Here is a 14,038-nt window from a genome sequence, read left to right on the forward strand (position 1 = left end):
GTGCATAACCCATGGACACAGATAATAGTGCGGGCAAGGCCTGGGGTGGGGTGGGGGCTGGGTAGAAGTGGGCAAAGGGGGAGGTAATGGAGGACATCTGCAATACTGTCAACGATAAATAAAAAGATAAAGGTAAAAGGCATCATGAAAATAGATGAAGAAATTATGAAATAGTCCAGAAATGTCTGCTTCCCCTAATAAGAGAATTAATTACTTCACCTTTGTATTACATAAAAGATCCAATAGTCCGCGTGAGCTATGTATTACCACACATCCTGCATACACACCCAGCGCCTTTCTCTGCAGAGCACGTACCTCTCCGTCCCTAGCCAGGCGGATGTCCTTACTTCCAGCTTGGGGTATTGGAAGTGTGAAAAAGATCCAGAACATACTACAGCTGCCTTTACAGAGTTAATTACAGCCTCACCGCATGCATTTTACATTTATTGAAGGCCCATTATATGCTCAGTTCTGACAGGATAAAGCTTTATAGGCAGTTTGTTTTAAATATATCCTTTCCATTCAAGGCTAAAAGAAAATCAAGCTATTCTTATTTCAAAGATTTTCTATCTACTGTCATCTCACATCACGTCTCAGTGAAATACTGTGAGAAGTGTTCTTGGAGTGTTATCAACTAAAAATTTTGCAACAAGTATGGCTTTTTGCACAGGATTTCACACTGAATAATATAGTAACATCTAGAGATTCCTAACCTAGTGGGAAAAAGAGAACAGCTTAAAAGATATTTTAAAAAGCATGACATGCATAAGGGGCCTCTCAAACAGAACCCACAGACTCATTTTCAACATTTCACTTGCTTGCAACTTTTGTTTTGGAATATGAATCCCACAAATACGGATATTTCAAAATTTTATATGTTGAAAATATTCCTAAGGATTACAACTCTCAATAAAAAGCCAGCATATGGAAAGGTATAAGAGGGAGAAAAATAAAAGTCATATGACATCTAAAGTAAGTCAAAATAAAATGAGCAGAAATGTCCTTTGGCAGAACCCAGAGAAAATGATTACTGGCTAGCTTACCTTGCTTTTTTCCATAAACATTTTCTAAAGTACCAGAGTGCTGGCTCTCAAAGCCATGTTGAAGGTCACTCGTTTGCTTTTCAAGGTAATGTTCTTCCTCAGCAATAGAAGAAAGCACATGTGGTGGCTTTTGGTCATCACGGGTCTGATTGGGCCATTTGGATATAATGGAACATGAGTCCTTTGCATGTTGGCTAAGTCTAGGGCTTGACTTTTGGGCAGAGTCCTGCAAATCACTATTACAACAAGAAAAATGATCCACTTCAAGAAACAAGGAGTTCATGTCCTCTTGACTCCCATCATTGCTTTGTGCTTCATCCTCAAAGTCAGTTTCCTGAATCTGAATGTCATCTAAGTCCTGGTCTAGCTTGTCACTCAATTTAGAGTCTTGCTTGCTTAAGTTAACCAACGAGGCAGATAACACATCTCCTGCTTGCTGGAGAGCTTCATATACCCGAGATATCCAGGAAGAGAGAGGCTGGAAGAAGTTGTGAGCATCCTGAGACGCCATGGCCAACACCATGGCCAGAGATCTGAAGTCTGAAAGTCCACTTGTTGACTTCCTTCAGTGCTGTGGACTTAATATGAACTACAGAATGACCATGATGAGACATTAAACTGGAGGTCTCTTAATGGCTGTGAATATTTCACTCTCAAAACTTCTCAGCTGAAACAGAGGAAAGAAATACTTACACCCGTTCAGGTTACAACTTTGGACCCATCACCAAACGCCTACCATCAATGTCAAACAGCAATTGGGGACAAAAAGAGATCATCGTTGAAATCGTAAGGCAGCGAAATAAAAGTGACTGTGAAAGTTTAAACGTAAATTATTTCAACGCATATTCGCCTCCACAGGCACGTGCGAAACTTCCATTACCAGTAATGGGCTCTATTCACGTGGACTGAAAAACGTCTATCCCCACAGACCATACCTAACAGTGTGAAAAGAACAGATGAATCTTCATTAAAAGGCAGTTGGATATGACATTTGAAAATACAAGAAAGGCTGGATGCTTCATCTACGAACACGCAGATCCCAGAGAGCAGGTTAATAAGCATCTCTGCTCATGACACAAAGATTTATCCTTTCAAAGGAAATGTGTGCCTGGCATTGAAAAGCTTTTAACAAATCTAAAAGTAGGATTTTATATTTTTATGCAATTTGTAGAAATTATATCTATTCTTGGGGAGCAAACCATCACTGAAAAACTGAGGATGGAAAGTGGATTTTGCAGCTTACTGAAGACATGTCCCTAGCATTTGGTTGTCTTTGTCTATATTCCAACCTCCAGCTCCCCAAGAGACCCCTCCCCAACCTATGAGACTCCTGGGAGCCACTTCTTCCTATCAGACGCACAACCTCAGGGAGGCAGCTGGGGGACATCAACAGAGCAACAGGGCACAATGAAGGCTGGAGAGCTTAATATCTGCACTTTTATATATATATATATATGGCCTTTAACTGCTCATCAACTGCTCAGGATGAGTGTTATAAATGACAGCAGAGCCTAAATTCGCTGCTTATACTTAATTACCCCGTCTCTCTTATAGCAATAGCTTCCTTCTGGCCAAATCTACCAGCAGTAAGTTTGAGCCCTCTTGACCTCAGGCTACTGCATTTAATATGATTGCCTATATTGTCCTAAAATTTTCTCTTTAGCCTTGTGAAAACCATGCATGCATGCATTGATTTAGTCAATAAATATTGATTAAGTGCCTATTGAGTGCTGGGCACAATGCCAGGTGAAGGTAACCCCGAGGTCTGTCCCCATGGAGCCCACATTCCAGTTAAGGGGAAACTGAGCTCTCTGCACTTTGCCCTCACGCTGAACAATCCGTGTGTCCGCCTTACAGGCTCCTCCTCGCCTCCCCACCCGCGGCACCCACGCAGCCACTCACTGTCCTCTGGTTTCTCCTCTCCCTTTATCCGCATCAGCTGGGAGAGCTGGTCCATCCATAAGTCTCAATGAACACTTTTTAAAAAAAACTCCAAAATATACATCTCCAGCCCTTAGCTCCTCCCTCTTTCCAGGCTTGTATCTGTGGTTATCTAAGTCGGTGGTTCTCAAACTTTGCCGTGTCAGTGCCACCAGGGGAGCTAATAAAAAACACAGAGGCCCAGGCTGGCTGAAGGACTAGGCCCTGGACCTTTGTATTTCTTTTGTTCCCCATGTGATTCTGACACCACCAAAGTTTCAGAAAGGCCGATCTCAGAAAATATCTACACATGGTGTCCATCAAACTGTTAAATTCAGCTCATCAAAACCTAGCACATCATTTTTGCAGCCGCAACTTTCCACACTCTAAAACTCACAACATTCTAGGGGCTTCGAATGTCCCTCCTGGACGCTTCCCCATTCCACTCCGACTTCTGCTAGTTTGGGGCCCGTGAAACCTGTCTTCCGTTATGTTTTGTACAGTGGTCACTGTTCCCTAGTTGGTTTCGGCCTCTGGTCTTCCCCGGCCTCAATCCACCCCCCAGGTTTGCTCACCACCAACCTGTCCCGGTACCAGGCCGATTGACCATCTCCTGCCCTAGAACGAAAAGTTCCGTGGAGGGCAGAGAGAGTAAATTCGCAATAAATGAATTAGCAAATCCCCTACTTAAAATTGTGCCTGGGACAGTGTCTAGCATATGGTATGTACTCGAATGTGTTAAATTGATGAATAAAAACCAACACGGAATTGTCGGAAACATCTTCATGTTCCCACACAAATCCCCTGCTTGGTAACATTCAAGAGTTCTTTCGGCATTTGTTCCACCCCATTTCACCACCCACGGCTTTTCGTTTGTTTTTTCTCCACAAATATTTTGCTTGAGTTAATACGCGTCAGAGCATCCCCGACTCAGAAAGTTCTCAAAAATCACTGCGTTTAGCTTCTCCCATTGTGCTTTACGCACCTGAAACTTTTAAAGGCAGAAATAACATATCTTCCCTACAATCCAATAATCCCTTCTATTGTTTTATCGTAAAGGAAACAAAATACTTTGTTTTTCATATGCAACCCAAGATCTTTGCATTTAAGCCAGCATTTTCTAGTCCAATATTTGAACTAGGAAGAGCCATGCTCTCAAGTCTCTTATCTCCATGTCTTCTGTAAATCTCTGTCCATCAAAACATCATGGCAATTTTAAAAAGTAAATAAACCTTGTATCACTTCTCCAGTTTAAAAAAAAAAATGTGGTTCCCTGTTCCTTATACTGTGAAATTTGAGCACTGGCAAACATTTGTTTATGGTTGTGGACACGGACTTCTTTAAAAGTTCATTTTAATACCTCAAATTCATTACAGTCCTCAACTTTCCCTGTTCTTTACACACACTTGCTTTGCTCATTTCTCTGGAGCCTCCCTACCTATGGAGGCATTTGAATTTTCAAATCCTACCCTATAGGATGAAGTTTACATTCTTTACTAAGGCAAATGACAGGAGAGGAGAGATGCTCAAAAAAATGAATGATCAGCACCATCTAACTGGCCTAGAGGGTTCCTGCTGGGTGTCAACTTTTGAATCCCTGAATCCCTGGGTGTGAGGAGGTCTGGGGGTGCAACAAGACAGTGCAAGAGGCCTTAGATCGTTGGCTATTTATCAGCCAGCCTGGAACTATTTCTACATTTTCACAACTCACAGAGCCCTCCCTTTTGTCCTGAACGAACGTCCAGGTGGGCATGAGCTGTCCCCAGTAACACTGCCCCACGGTGGGGACTCAGCTACTCCTCCCCACTCACCTGTGCAGCCAGGCTAACACACTCAGCGTTTTCCAAGGCAACTGCTCTTTCCTGACTTGTTTCCTCTGCCCTGAGGCCTTCTCTCGCTAGACTGCCTGGTAAAGGCTCATTCCGTACAATGAAACTCTTACATGGACTCTTCATCTACAACCAAGGGTGTGGCTTCAAGAGCTCTGAATGTGCCTTGATGATACAAGGTGTCACTTGATGTGTTAACTGTTTGTCAATCTTCTTATTCCAATGAACTGTGGAGACGGTAAGTGCTGGGACTGTGTTTATATTTAATAACTCCAGGACCCACACAGGGTGGGGACTCAAAAGCTATCTGCTGAATGAATGAATGTTATTAATGAAAATGTTTGAAGCTAAATAGCCCTGATTCTTTCACTTTTCTTCATCTGTAAAGTGAAGTTAAGTAACTACATAACCTCAAACAGTTCCTTTCTCTTTGAAACCCATGAATTTACCAGTGTGGGCCAGAAAGCACTGTAATATTGACTCTGGATATATTTAGCAGTAAGTTGCCTTTTCAGGGATTGGTTCTGTACTTTTGTCAATAACCACTGTCAGATGAGCTCAGAGTGACTGGAAAGAGGCCAAATCTCAGTCTATATATGAAACAGTGTTCAGCTGTTATATTCCAAAATGCTAAAAAAAGGAAGGGCACCTACAGCTAGAACCTGAAAAATGATCTAGTTAGCAACACTGGAGACCTTTCATGCATTGCTAAAGCAGTCTAAAGCCAAAAAGGCCATGTCCTGGCTGAGTAACCATGGAGATGTCTTTGCTGCTTAGGTAAATTTCAGTTTCACTGGTAGAGCACGCCAAGGGTGATACCAGATATATACCTGATAACTTGGTTTTGGGGGGGTTGTGTTACAGCTAAGAAGACAAAGCGGCCTCTGGTATTATAATAATAATTTTTAAAACTGAAAAAAGAAAAACAGACAAGAAAAGACAGTCCAGGCCCCTATTAAAAGGAAAAATACATATAAGGTCTGTGGTAGCTGAGAAGGCTCATTATTTGAATTAAAATAGTTATGATACTTCATTCTTATGAGAAGTTAAAACAAAACAACAAAAAACTATGTGTGTGCATGTTTAGGTGTATATGTTTCAGATACAAGCTCCAACCACAAACATGCCCAGGGACTACATACAAACATCTCCAAGTACTAAACTAATAAAGAATTAATGACAATTAATAAGTAAAGGTGGAAGTAAAGCCATTGATTTATTCCTAGGGGCTACCTTTTTAAAAATTCTGCGTTAATTAGAATTACATTTTAATTATAAAAGTATTTATTTAATTAAGGTTATTTTAAACATAGGAACAACTAAACAGTAAACATAAAGAGTTGTGCTTCTGTAGGGGGAAAACTCTCAAATCCCTGAGCCATATGCTTTATCACATATTTTGATCACTCTCACGAAGGGTGATTATGAATAGAAGCGCTCCATACCCAGAACAGTAGGTCCTTCAAAGGCTGTTTAGTTGAATCTTTCTGCCCCCATTTTCTATCTGATGACAGGTGTTTGAAGGGAAGGGGAGAGCTAGGACCTAAGAAGAAATGCCAGCTTCTAGGGGCCATGCCTTACAAACCAGGTTATTTCAGTGAAAGTAAAAGTGGAAGCCTATATGCCTCTGTGATTTTTAAAGGATTCTCAGCTCCTGGAGAGAGTCAGACAAATTCTGAGAGAGAAGAAAATGTTTCCAATATGGTCCCCAGGTAACCAATCCCCAAATTAAAACCTTAAACAAGTTCATCTGCGAAAGTGTGTTAATGTTCAGCAGTTTTTGAAGGAGAAATTGCCTTGGAGAATCTACTTCTTGAGCAAGATCTGCAGGGCAGTCATGAGGAAAAAGTCAAGAAAACCAGGTTTACTTAAAGTGTCTTCTCGCGGCCACCAGTTAACTCCCTTGTGTCATCTCTTAGATATGGGTTAGGTATTACTGACTTCCTAGAATGGTCATGAGGCTAATCAAGTCTACAGTTTTCATGACGATCATCAGACCTTTCAGAGAAAAGCATTTTGCACTGCCTACTATGAACAGGAAGGCTTAGAAAGATGAACAACGCATGTGGTCAAAATAAGAACCATGAAATGGGCCACAATCCACCTTCAACGTGATTCAGAAGAGCCTACAGGTGTTTTCTGTTAAGAGCAAATTTGTCATGTGGGTAGGAATATGTGCCACTGAGATGAAATAACTTTTGTAGCATTTGTCCAAAATGTGTTCTAAATGCTTGGAATCCTGACAAATATAAAAATGGACTACTGAGGACTCTTTCTATCATCAATATGGATACAGCACAGCCACGCTGTCATTGCTGGGCCATGGGCAATCCAACGGGCTCTTTCCCACTGGGCTTCAGGGGGGCAGTTAATGTAAAATGAAATGTATAACCACCCTATAATCAAAATAGACTTTTTCTCAGTAGACACTGAGAAAAATGAGACAATGTGAAGGAAAGAAACAGCAAAGGCCTTGGAATCTCACAAAAACATGCTCAGTGTTGGATTTTCCCTCCGTTATGCCACAGCATGGGGCAAATCATGTTACCTGGGGCACCTACATGTCCTCATCTATAATACAGGGAGCACTAGCCCCTGTCTTGCAATTCACTGTGGCAATTACATTACACAGTGTTTCTAAAGTTCCTAGAATAGAGCCCAGTAGACAGCAGGCACTCAGTACCAGTCGTTATTACTAAACCAAAATTTGTGACATTATAAAAGGCAAAAACAGGTTCAAGTCTTGTAGTCTTCTCCATAGTGTGCTAAGAAATCAGAAAAATGACACTATTGTTATAGCTAACATTTACCAAACACTTGGCAGTATGCAATTCTTTTTGACAATTTATATGAATAAAAATTCTTTGAGAAGATCTTTAGCTTTCCCATTTTACAGCTGAAGTAACTGAGGCTCAGAAAGAATAAGTGACTTGCCCCAAGGTTCATACCTTTAATAAAGAGTGAAGTTGGTATTCCAATTCTCTTTTATTGAATTACAAATTCTTGCTTTTACTGCTGTTCCAAATCTTCACAAAATGCCAATAAAACAGAAGACACCAGGAATAAAAAAGTGAAGGTATTTTCCTAATAAGTGGCCAATGTGGGCTCAAATCCAGGTCTGTCTGACTCCAAGGTCTGTTCTCATTCTGTTTCCACTCTACTTCTTTCACTAATGAAACTCTTAAAAATGAAAACTGTTGCAATTGCTTTTCCAAAATAAGTGTAATAAAGTAAAAAATTCTAAAATACTTTTTAAGTTAAGAAATGTTTATTTTAAAACATGGCTTTCAAACTCCATCCAACAGACAGCTTTGTGTTTGAGCAGGATCATCTCAAAAAGACTAGGATTGGCTCAGAGAGTTTTAAATTGCTCAAGGTTTTTGCCATTGTAACAACAGCACTTTCAAATATCCTCCCAACTGTATAAGCCCATGGAGTACTTTGGAACATCTATTATATCCAACGCAGAGCCTTACATGCCCTCCACAAACACTCAGCGGTTATATAAACACATGAGGTCTTTGGCGTTTCCAGAGAGATCATTTAAAGGGGCTTTAATGACACAATTTCCTTAAGAGATTGTCACTGCCCTTGCGCAAAAACCCATTCTCAGACTCGCATATAATAAAATTTTTATTGAGAATTTAAGGCTGAGTTATATCTAACTAATATTTACTGTTTTAAAGATGCAACCAAAATGATAATCTAATTTTGCATCACCTTGGCTGAAGTGATCACAACAGACCCCCGACAAGCGTGCACCTGTATTACTGGCACCTATCAACTGGCCCCAAATAAAGGAGATGCTGACATCTCAAATAACATCCACAGTATGAAGAAATGTAATTAGAAGTTAATATAATGAAATCGAGGAAGGCAAAATGCAAGCATAATTAACTGGAATTACTCTCAGACTTGGAGGTTTACCAGATTGTTGATTTTTTTTGTCCCAAGAGAAGAGAGAGAAATATCATTTGTATCACTTGAAAATGTAGACTCAAAAATAAGGGGAAATTATGGAACAAGTGTAACTGCAGCCCTCTGGAGATAGATTAAGAAACTCTCTTTCAGCAATCATTCAGTGTTTGTTAGATTTTTATTCATTATGGAAATAATATCAGCCTTATAAAAATTTGGTTAAAAAAAGGGGGAGGGGGATCACTTATAATCTCTCCACCGTAACACAACTCTGATTTTCGCACATTTCTTCTATCATTTTTCCTTGTAATCTGCAGAGCTGTGATCATACATATAGGAACTGAGAATTATCTTTAACGACTCCTATCCTGCCCTAGAATTCATCCCCAAGCCTACCCATTCTTCCATCTAAATAACTCTTGAACCTACCTGCCTTTTTTCACCTGCACAGGTCATAGCGGAACCTAAGTCACCATCATTCCCACCTGAACCACTTCTTAGGTGCTCTCCTTGCGTTTCACTCCTACTCCATGTTTCCACAGAAGGAATGGCTTTTGTGATCTTTCTAAGATACATATTTGATCATGTCATTCAAGCAATTGATCAAGTAATTAAAATGACTTAAAATCACTTCCCATTGCTTCTAGGATAAAATCCAAAATCTTACAGAAGACGCAGAAGGCCGTGCCTGGTGTTTCTATCTTCAGCCTTCTTACCTTTAGCCACCCTGCTCGCTAGGGGTTAGCTCACCTCCTCTTTTCAGCCTCTCGCTTCGCTGACCTCTCCCCCCTCCATGTTCCTTCCCCGTCCCCAGCACCCACTCACCTCCTTTCAGGGTTCAGTTTACACTTCACTTGAGAGAACACTTTGCTGGACAACCAGCGCCCCCCCCATAAGCCAGGCTCCATTATGTCTCCCTAAAATAATCTCTTATTTCCTCTTTACACTTATTATAATTGTAGTTTATTGATGACTTACGTCATTATTTCTTTTAACAGATGCCTTCCCCACTAAACTAGCCACTCCGTGAGACCAGGTAGCAGGCTAATTTTTGTCTCTGCCCTGTTGTCAGCATCTAGTTGAGAGGCTACCACAGAATTGGAAATCAAGCTCTGAATATCTTAATACACACGCATATTATGTCTTGTTTCTTTCATTTAACATTTTCAATGTTTTGCATGTTTCCAGTCTTTTGTGTTTATCATTTTTGATTATTTAATATTTTAAAAACTAAATTTTTAATGAGGGCCTGAATACCTTTTCCCAAATTCAAATCTATGAAGGTACCCACTCTCATAATAATATGCAATCCTTTACATCTCAAAAAAAAATATCCAGTATTCCCCATCAGAACAAGAATATCAACAACTTACATTAATTCACACATCAAACAATTGATAGAAGAGCTTTGCCTAAAGCTACGCTAAAGCTGACTTCTATATTTAGTATTAAATTTTTTTAAAAGTATAGCTGGCTAAACAAGATAACATTATCATAAAAATATTTTAGGGGACTATTTACCTTACAATTTTTATTTTTTTCATAAGAGGTTGGGAGAGGGCCCTAAGGTTTTTCTTTCCTAATCAGCTTATGCGGCTGCTCCACTGACACACTGAACAGCAAGGTTTTACTGAGGCGCAATCACAGGATAAAACCCACCCATCTCAGTGCACAGATCAACACTTTTTAGTAAGTTCATCGAGCGGTGCAACCATCAGTATAACCCAGTGTAAGAACGTTTTCACAGTCCCAATAAGCTCTCTCATGATCATATATAATTAGTCCCCATTCCCACTCCAGCCCCAGGCAACCACTAATCTACTTTCTGTTTTTATAATTTGCCTTTTCTGGGGATTCTATATAAGTGGAATAATACAATTTTTTTATAAAGGTTATGAGAGACAGTGGGAATAACACTGGAGGCTAACTTCGAATAAGATCTAGGGATGGTTTTTATAAATTTTAAGCTATATGCAAAATATTAAATGAATAAGATTTTTCCTGGATATGATGTTTCTATTTTTTTGAGAGTCTCAAAAGGGTCCCTTATCCCCTACTGGCACTGCTATAAGTAGCCCAGATTAGTCTGTCTCTGAAAGATACCTTACAACCAACAACTATACCAATTTTAATCAGGTTCCCAGTATGTTCGTGATGAGAGAAATATAAATCTTTCTTCTAATGAAATGTTCACTTATAGCCAGAAAACCACATCCTAGCAGAAATTATTAATCCATTGCATGTGTTTCTGCTAGGTCCTAGGACATGGCCTTCCATTCTTATTTCTACTGGCCCCCTTCTGTCTCTGAATGAACACATCAATACTCTTGAGTTGGAGCTCTCAACCTAAATCATTGCTGGCAAGCACTCAATCTTTTCCCTTATGTTTTCATTTCATTTGTTTACACAAGCCTCAAACTACGCAGGTATTAAAAGTGTTCATTACTAAAATGACTATTGCTACCGATTTTATCTCCTTCATTAGCGGTTATCAAAATAAGTTCTCCTGGGGTCCTTGATGACTGGGCTCTTAGAATAGTAATGCTAATAACATGACAATGTCAATACTTCTGTGTCTGGCAAACATTAATAATCAGATCCCCCTGGGATCCCATCAAAAGCAGCAGTCTTAATGGGATCTTTGTGGTTACAGACATAAGTAGGTTAGGTGGGTGGAGCATGACGTCTCTCAGGTCTGCCCAGCCAGAGTGGCCCCAACTAAAAACATTTGGAAACACTCCTTCTACATTTCCCTTTCCATTGGCAAGGAATTTCACATAGGAACTGGGAAGCACTGTTTTCTAAGCATGATAGTGGATCCACACATTCTTTAAATGTGTGGATTTTAAATACATGCATTACCTCTTTTATAGCATTATATATAGTTACATAGAACATACATGAATGACCTCTTTATAGCATTATATAGTTATATAGAACATACATGTATGACCTCTTTATAGCATTATATATATCTACACAGATTGTGCCTATTCAGTTAAAACAAAATGCAGTTATATTTCTATTGTAAGCCAATAATGCCTGACTTTTACTTTTTTCTTCTCTTTCAATCCTTCCCATTTCTTACTAAAATATATAGAAGCTAATTCACTGAGGAACAGCAAATATCTCTATAGTCTTCTGACAGCACAGTTCAGTTTGGCTAGGATTTACTACCATTGCCCATAATGAATGGATTCTACTTTCTGGTAGCAAAATACTAACAGTGCAATCCAAAAAAATACTAGTATAAATATGATTATCCTCATATTATCTGCAATAAAGCAAATAATAGAAAGGAAAATCCAACTGGTATGGAAAATATTTCATGTTGGCCTCCCATTTCTAAACATGATCCCCCACAAAATACACACTTTGGTTAGTTTCAGATTCTTTGGGGAAATTCTAAATGCAACCCTTTCCCTGAAATGTTCTTAAAACTAATTGCAGTTAGGTCTTCGACTATAAAGCCAACCCATGGGAAAAACAGAAATGTAAAAGGCCTCTGACATCTTTCCCGCGTAGAGTAATGACCTACCACAAACAGCTGTAGTAAGCACACTTGTTTAGGGGCAGAGGGGTGACGGAGGGGTTTGGGAAGATCAAAGACCAACTTTAAAAAGAAAGAGCTTTGTGCCAAAGAATAAAGGTGACATTGAGAGCTTCGCCATACTTCCCATAATGTGCCTTATAATGCCGTGATTTCTATTTTGCTTCAAGATAATTTTAAAAGGAACATTCCAAGAGTTAATGCCCTGAAAGTTTTTCTCCATCATCCTCTCTTGTATCAAGTGGCCCACACTTCTGTGGAATGACAACTATAAATTACCGCTCTGTCGTCAATGCTCACTGGGGAAAAACAAAAAGGAACAGCAGTTTTTAAGCAGGTAGCAATTTGATTCTATAAAACTGACATTAATTGCTCTTAAGCATTAAGAACTGTTTTTGAGGATTCAGAGTATAGAAACTAAGAAAATAAGATTCAAAATGTTTTTGGAATTCCTAAATTCACACACTTCAAATAATACCTGTCACCTTGTCATTAAACCTCAATCAGACAGCCTGGAATAACATAGGCTTGAAATGACTGTGAGGGTTTTTGTGAATAAGGCATTTGCTCCTGCGAGTGGGTTTCAGAGGAATGCAGATATTTCAACGGAAACACATAACCATAGGCTTGCCCTTTCTTTTACTTTAATCTGTCAGGTTAAGAAAAATGATGATATTTTAAACCTATGACTCCAATAACTAGTTTAAAACAGATTACTCAAATAGCTACGTAAACATATACACTCACAGACACCCACATCAAGGCGGAAACAGTGATCTGTGCTACTAACTCTTCTACTCAAACAATAATCCTTTTTCCCTGCTGCCCACCCATCAACTGAATTTTTTTATTTAAGGCATGTATCCTTTTAAAGTATAATGGGCATTACTGTCTTGCTGACAGAAAAGCACAGAAACCAATTATTCTCAGAAAAATGTAACGGATGCCACCCAAGGTGCCCTCCAGGCATGAATGTTTCTCTAGAAGACACCAGAGAGATCAGCCGTCCTTAACGATGCCATTCTTTAGTGCACGCAAACAAGTGCACAAGCTTTACACTTATGAGCCTTTTCCTTGTCTATAAGTGAGAATGACATGTTCATCTCCACCACATCAAAATCCCTCAAAACTACCCAAAAAGTTGGTGAGATACCTTCACTATCTCCAGCAAAAGGATGTATGTGTGGGTTTCCCTCAGATCACCCTGGGAGCCCTGCTGCAGAATCAGGTGAGAACTTCAGTCCACCACGCAACAGACATCTCCTGGGGGCTTCTCTTTCATCTACCAAGGGTTACTGAGGTCTACTTAGCATGAAGTTCCATGCCATGGCTCTTTCAGATACGAAATGGCTCAGTTTCTGCCAAAAATTAAGACTTGGAACTATGTATGTATGTTGAGAGAGGGGTGGGGGGGAGAGAGGGAAGAGGAAGAGAGATGCTCTAAGGTCACTGGTAAACCTCTCCACAGTAATTCACGCTTACAGAGAGCTTCTGATTGCTTTTTATTAAAATCCCAGTATCACAAAGGAAGCCCAAATGCCACAAGAAGAATGTTTGCGAGGTAACTCACTGAGCACCCTTATGTAAATAGCTCAGACAGTAGACCTGCTTATATTCTAACTGCAATTGTGTCCAGCTCTGTCAAAAGACTTTTCGTGTCCTCCCGACCTTTAATCTAATGTCCCCATCTCCAGCAATCAGCTAGCTGTGTAACATGTTCATTTGCTGAGTCAAATTCTTGAGCAGGGGACTATAACCCATCATCTAAGTTGCAAAAA

At 39.8% G+C, this 14,038-nt stretch overlaps 1 protein-coding gene across 1 annotated transcript in view; it reads right to left on the reverse strand.

Annotated features, from left to right (window-relative positions):
• Positions 1-14,038, reverse strand: part of SYT16 (synaptotagmin 16) — a 185,535-nt gene that overhangs the window by 82,496 nt on the left and 89,001 nt on the right. Inside the window, exon 3 of the mRNA XM_087819998.1 lies at positions 1,044-1,710. Within this exon, the coding sequence (XP_087676124.1) occupies positions 1,044-1,566 (523 nt within the window). The 5' untranslated portion in view covers positions 1,567-1,710. The remainder of the gene's footprint in view (positions 1-1,043; positions 1,711-14,038) is intronic.

The sequence above is a fragment of the Miniopterus natalensis genome, chromosome 1 (genome assembly GCF_054644295.1).
Source record: "Miniopterus natalensis isolate mMinNat1 chromosome 1, mMinNat1.hap1, whole genome shotgun sequence".
In the NCBI taxonomy this organism is placed as follows: domain Eukaryota; kingdom Metazoa; phylum Chordata; class Mammalia; order Chiroptera; family Miniopteridae; genus Miniopterus; species Miniopterus natalensis.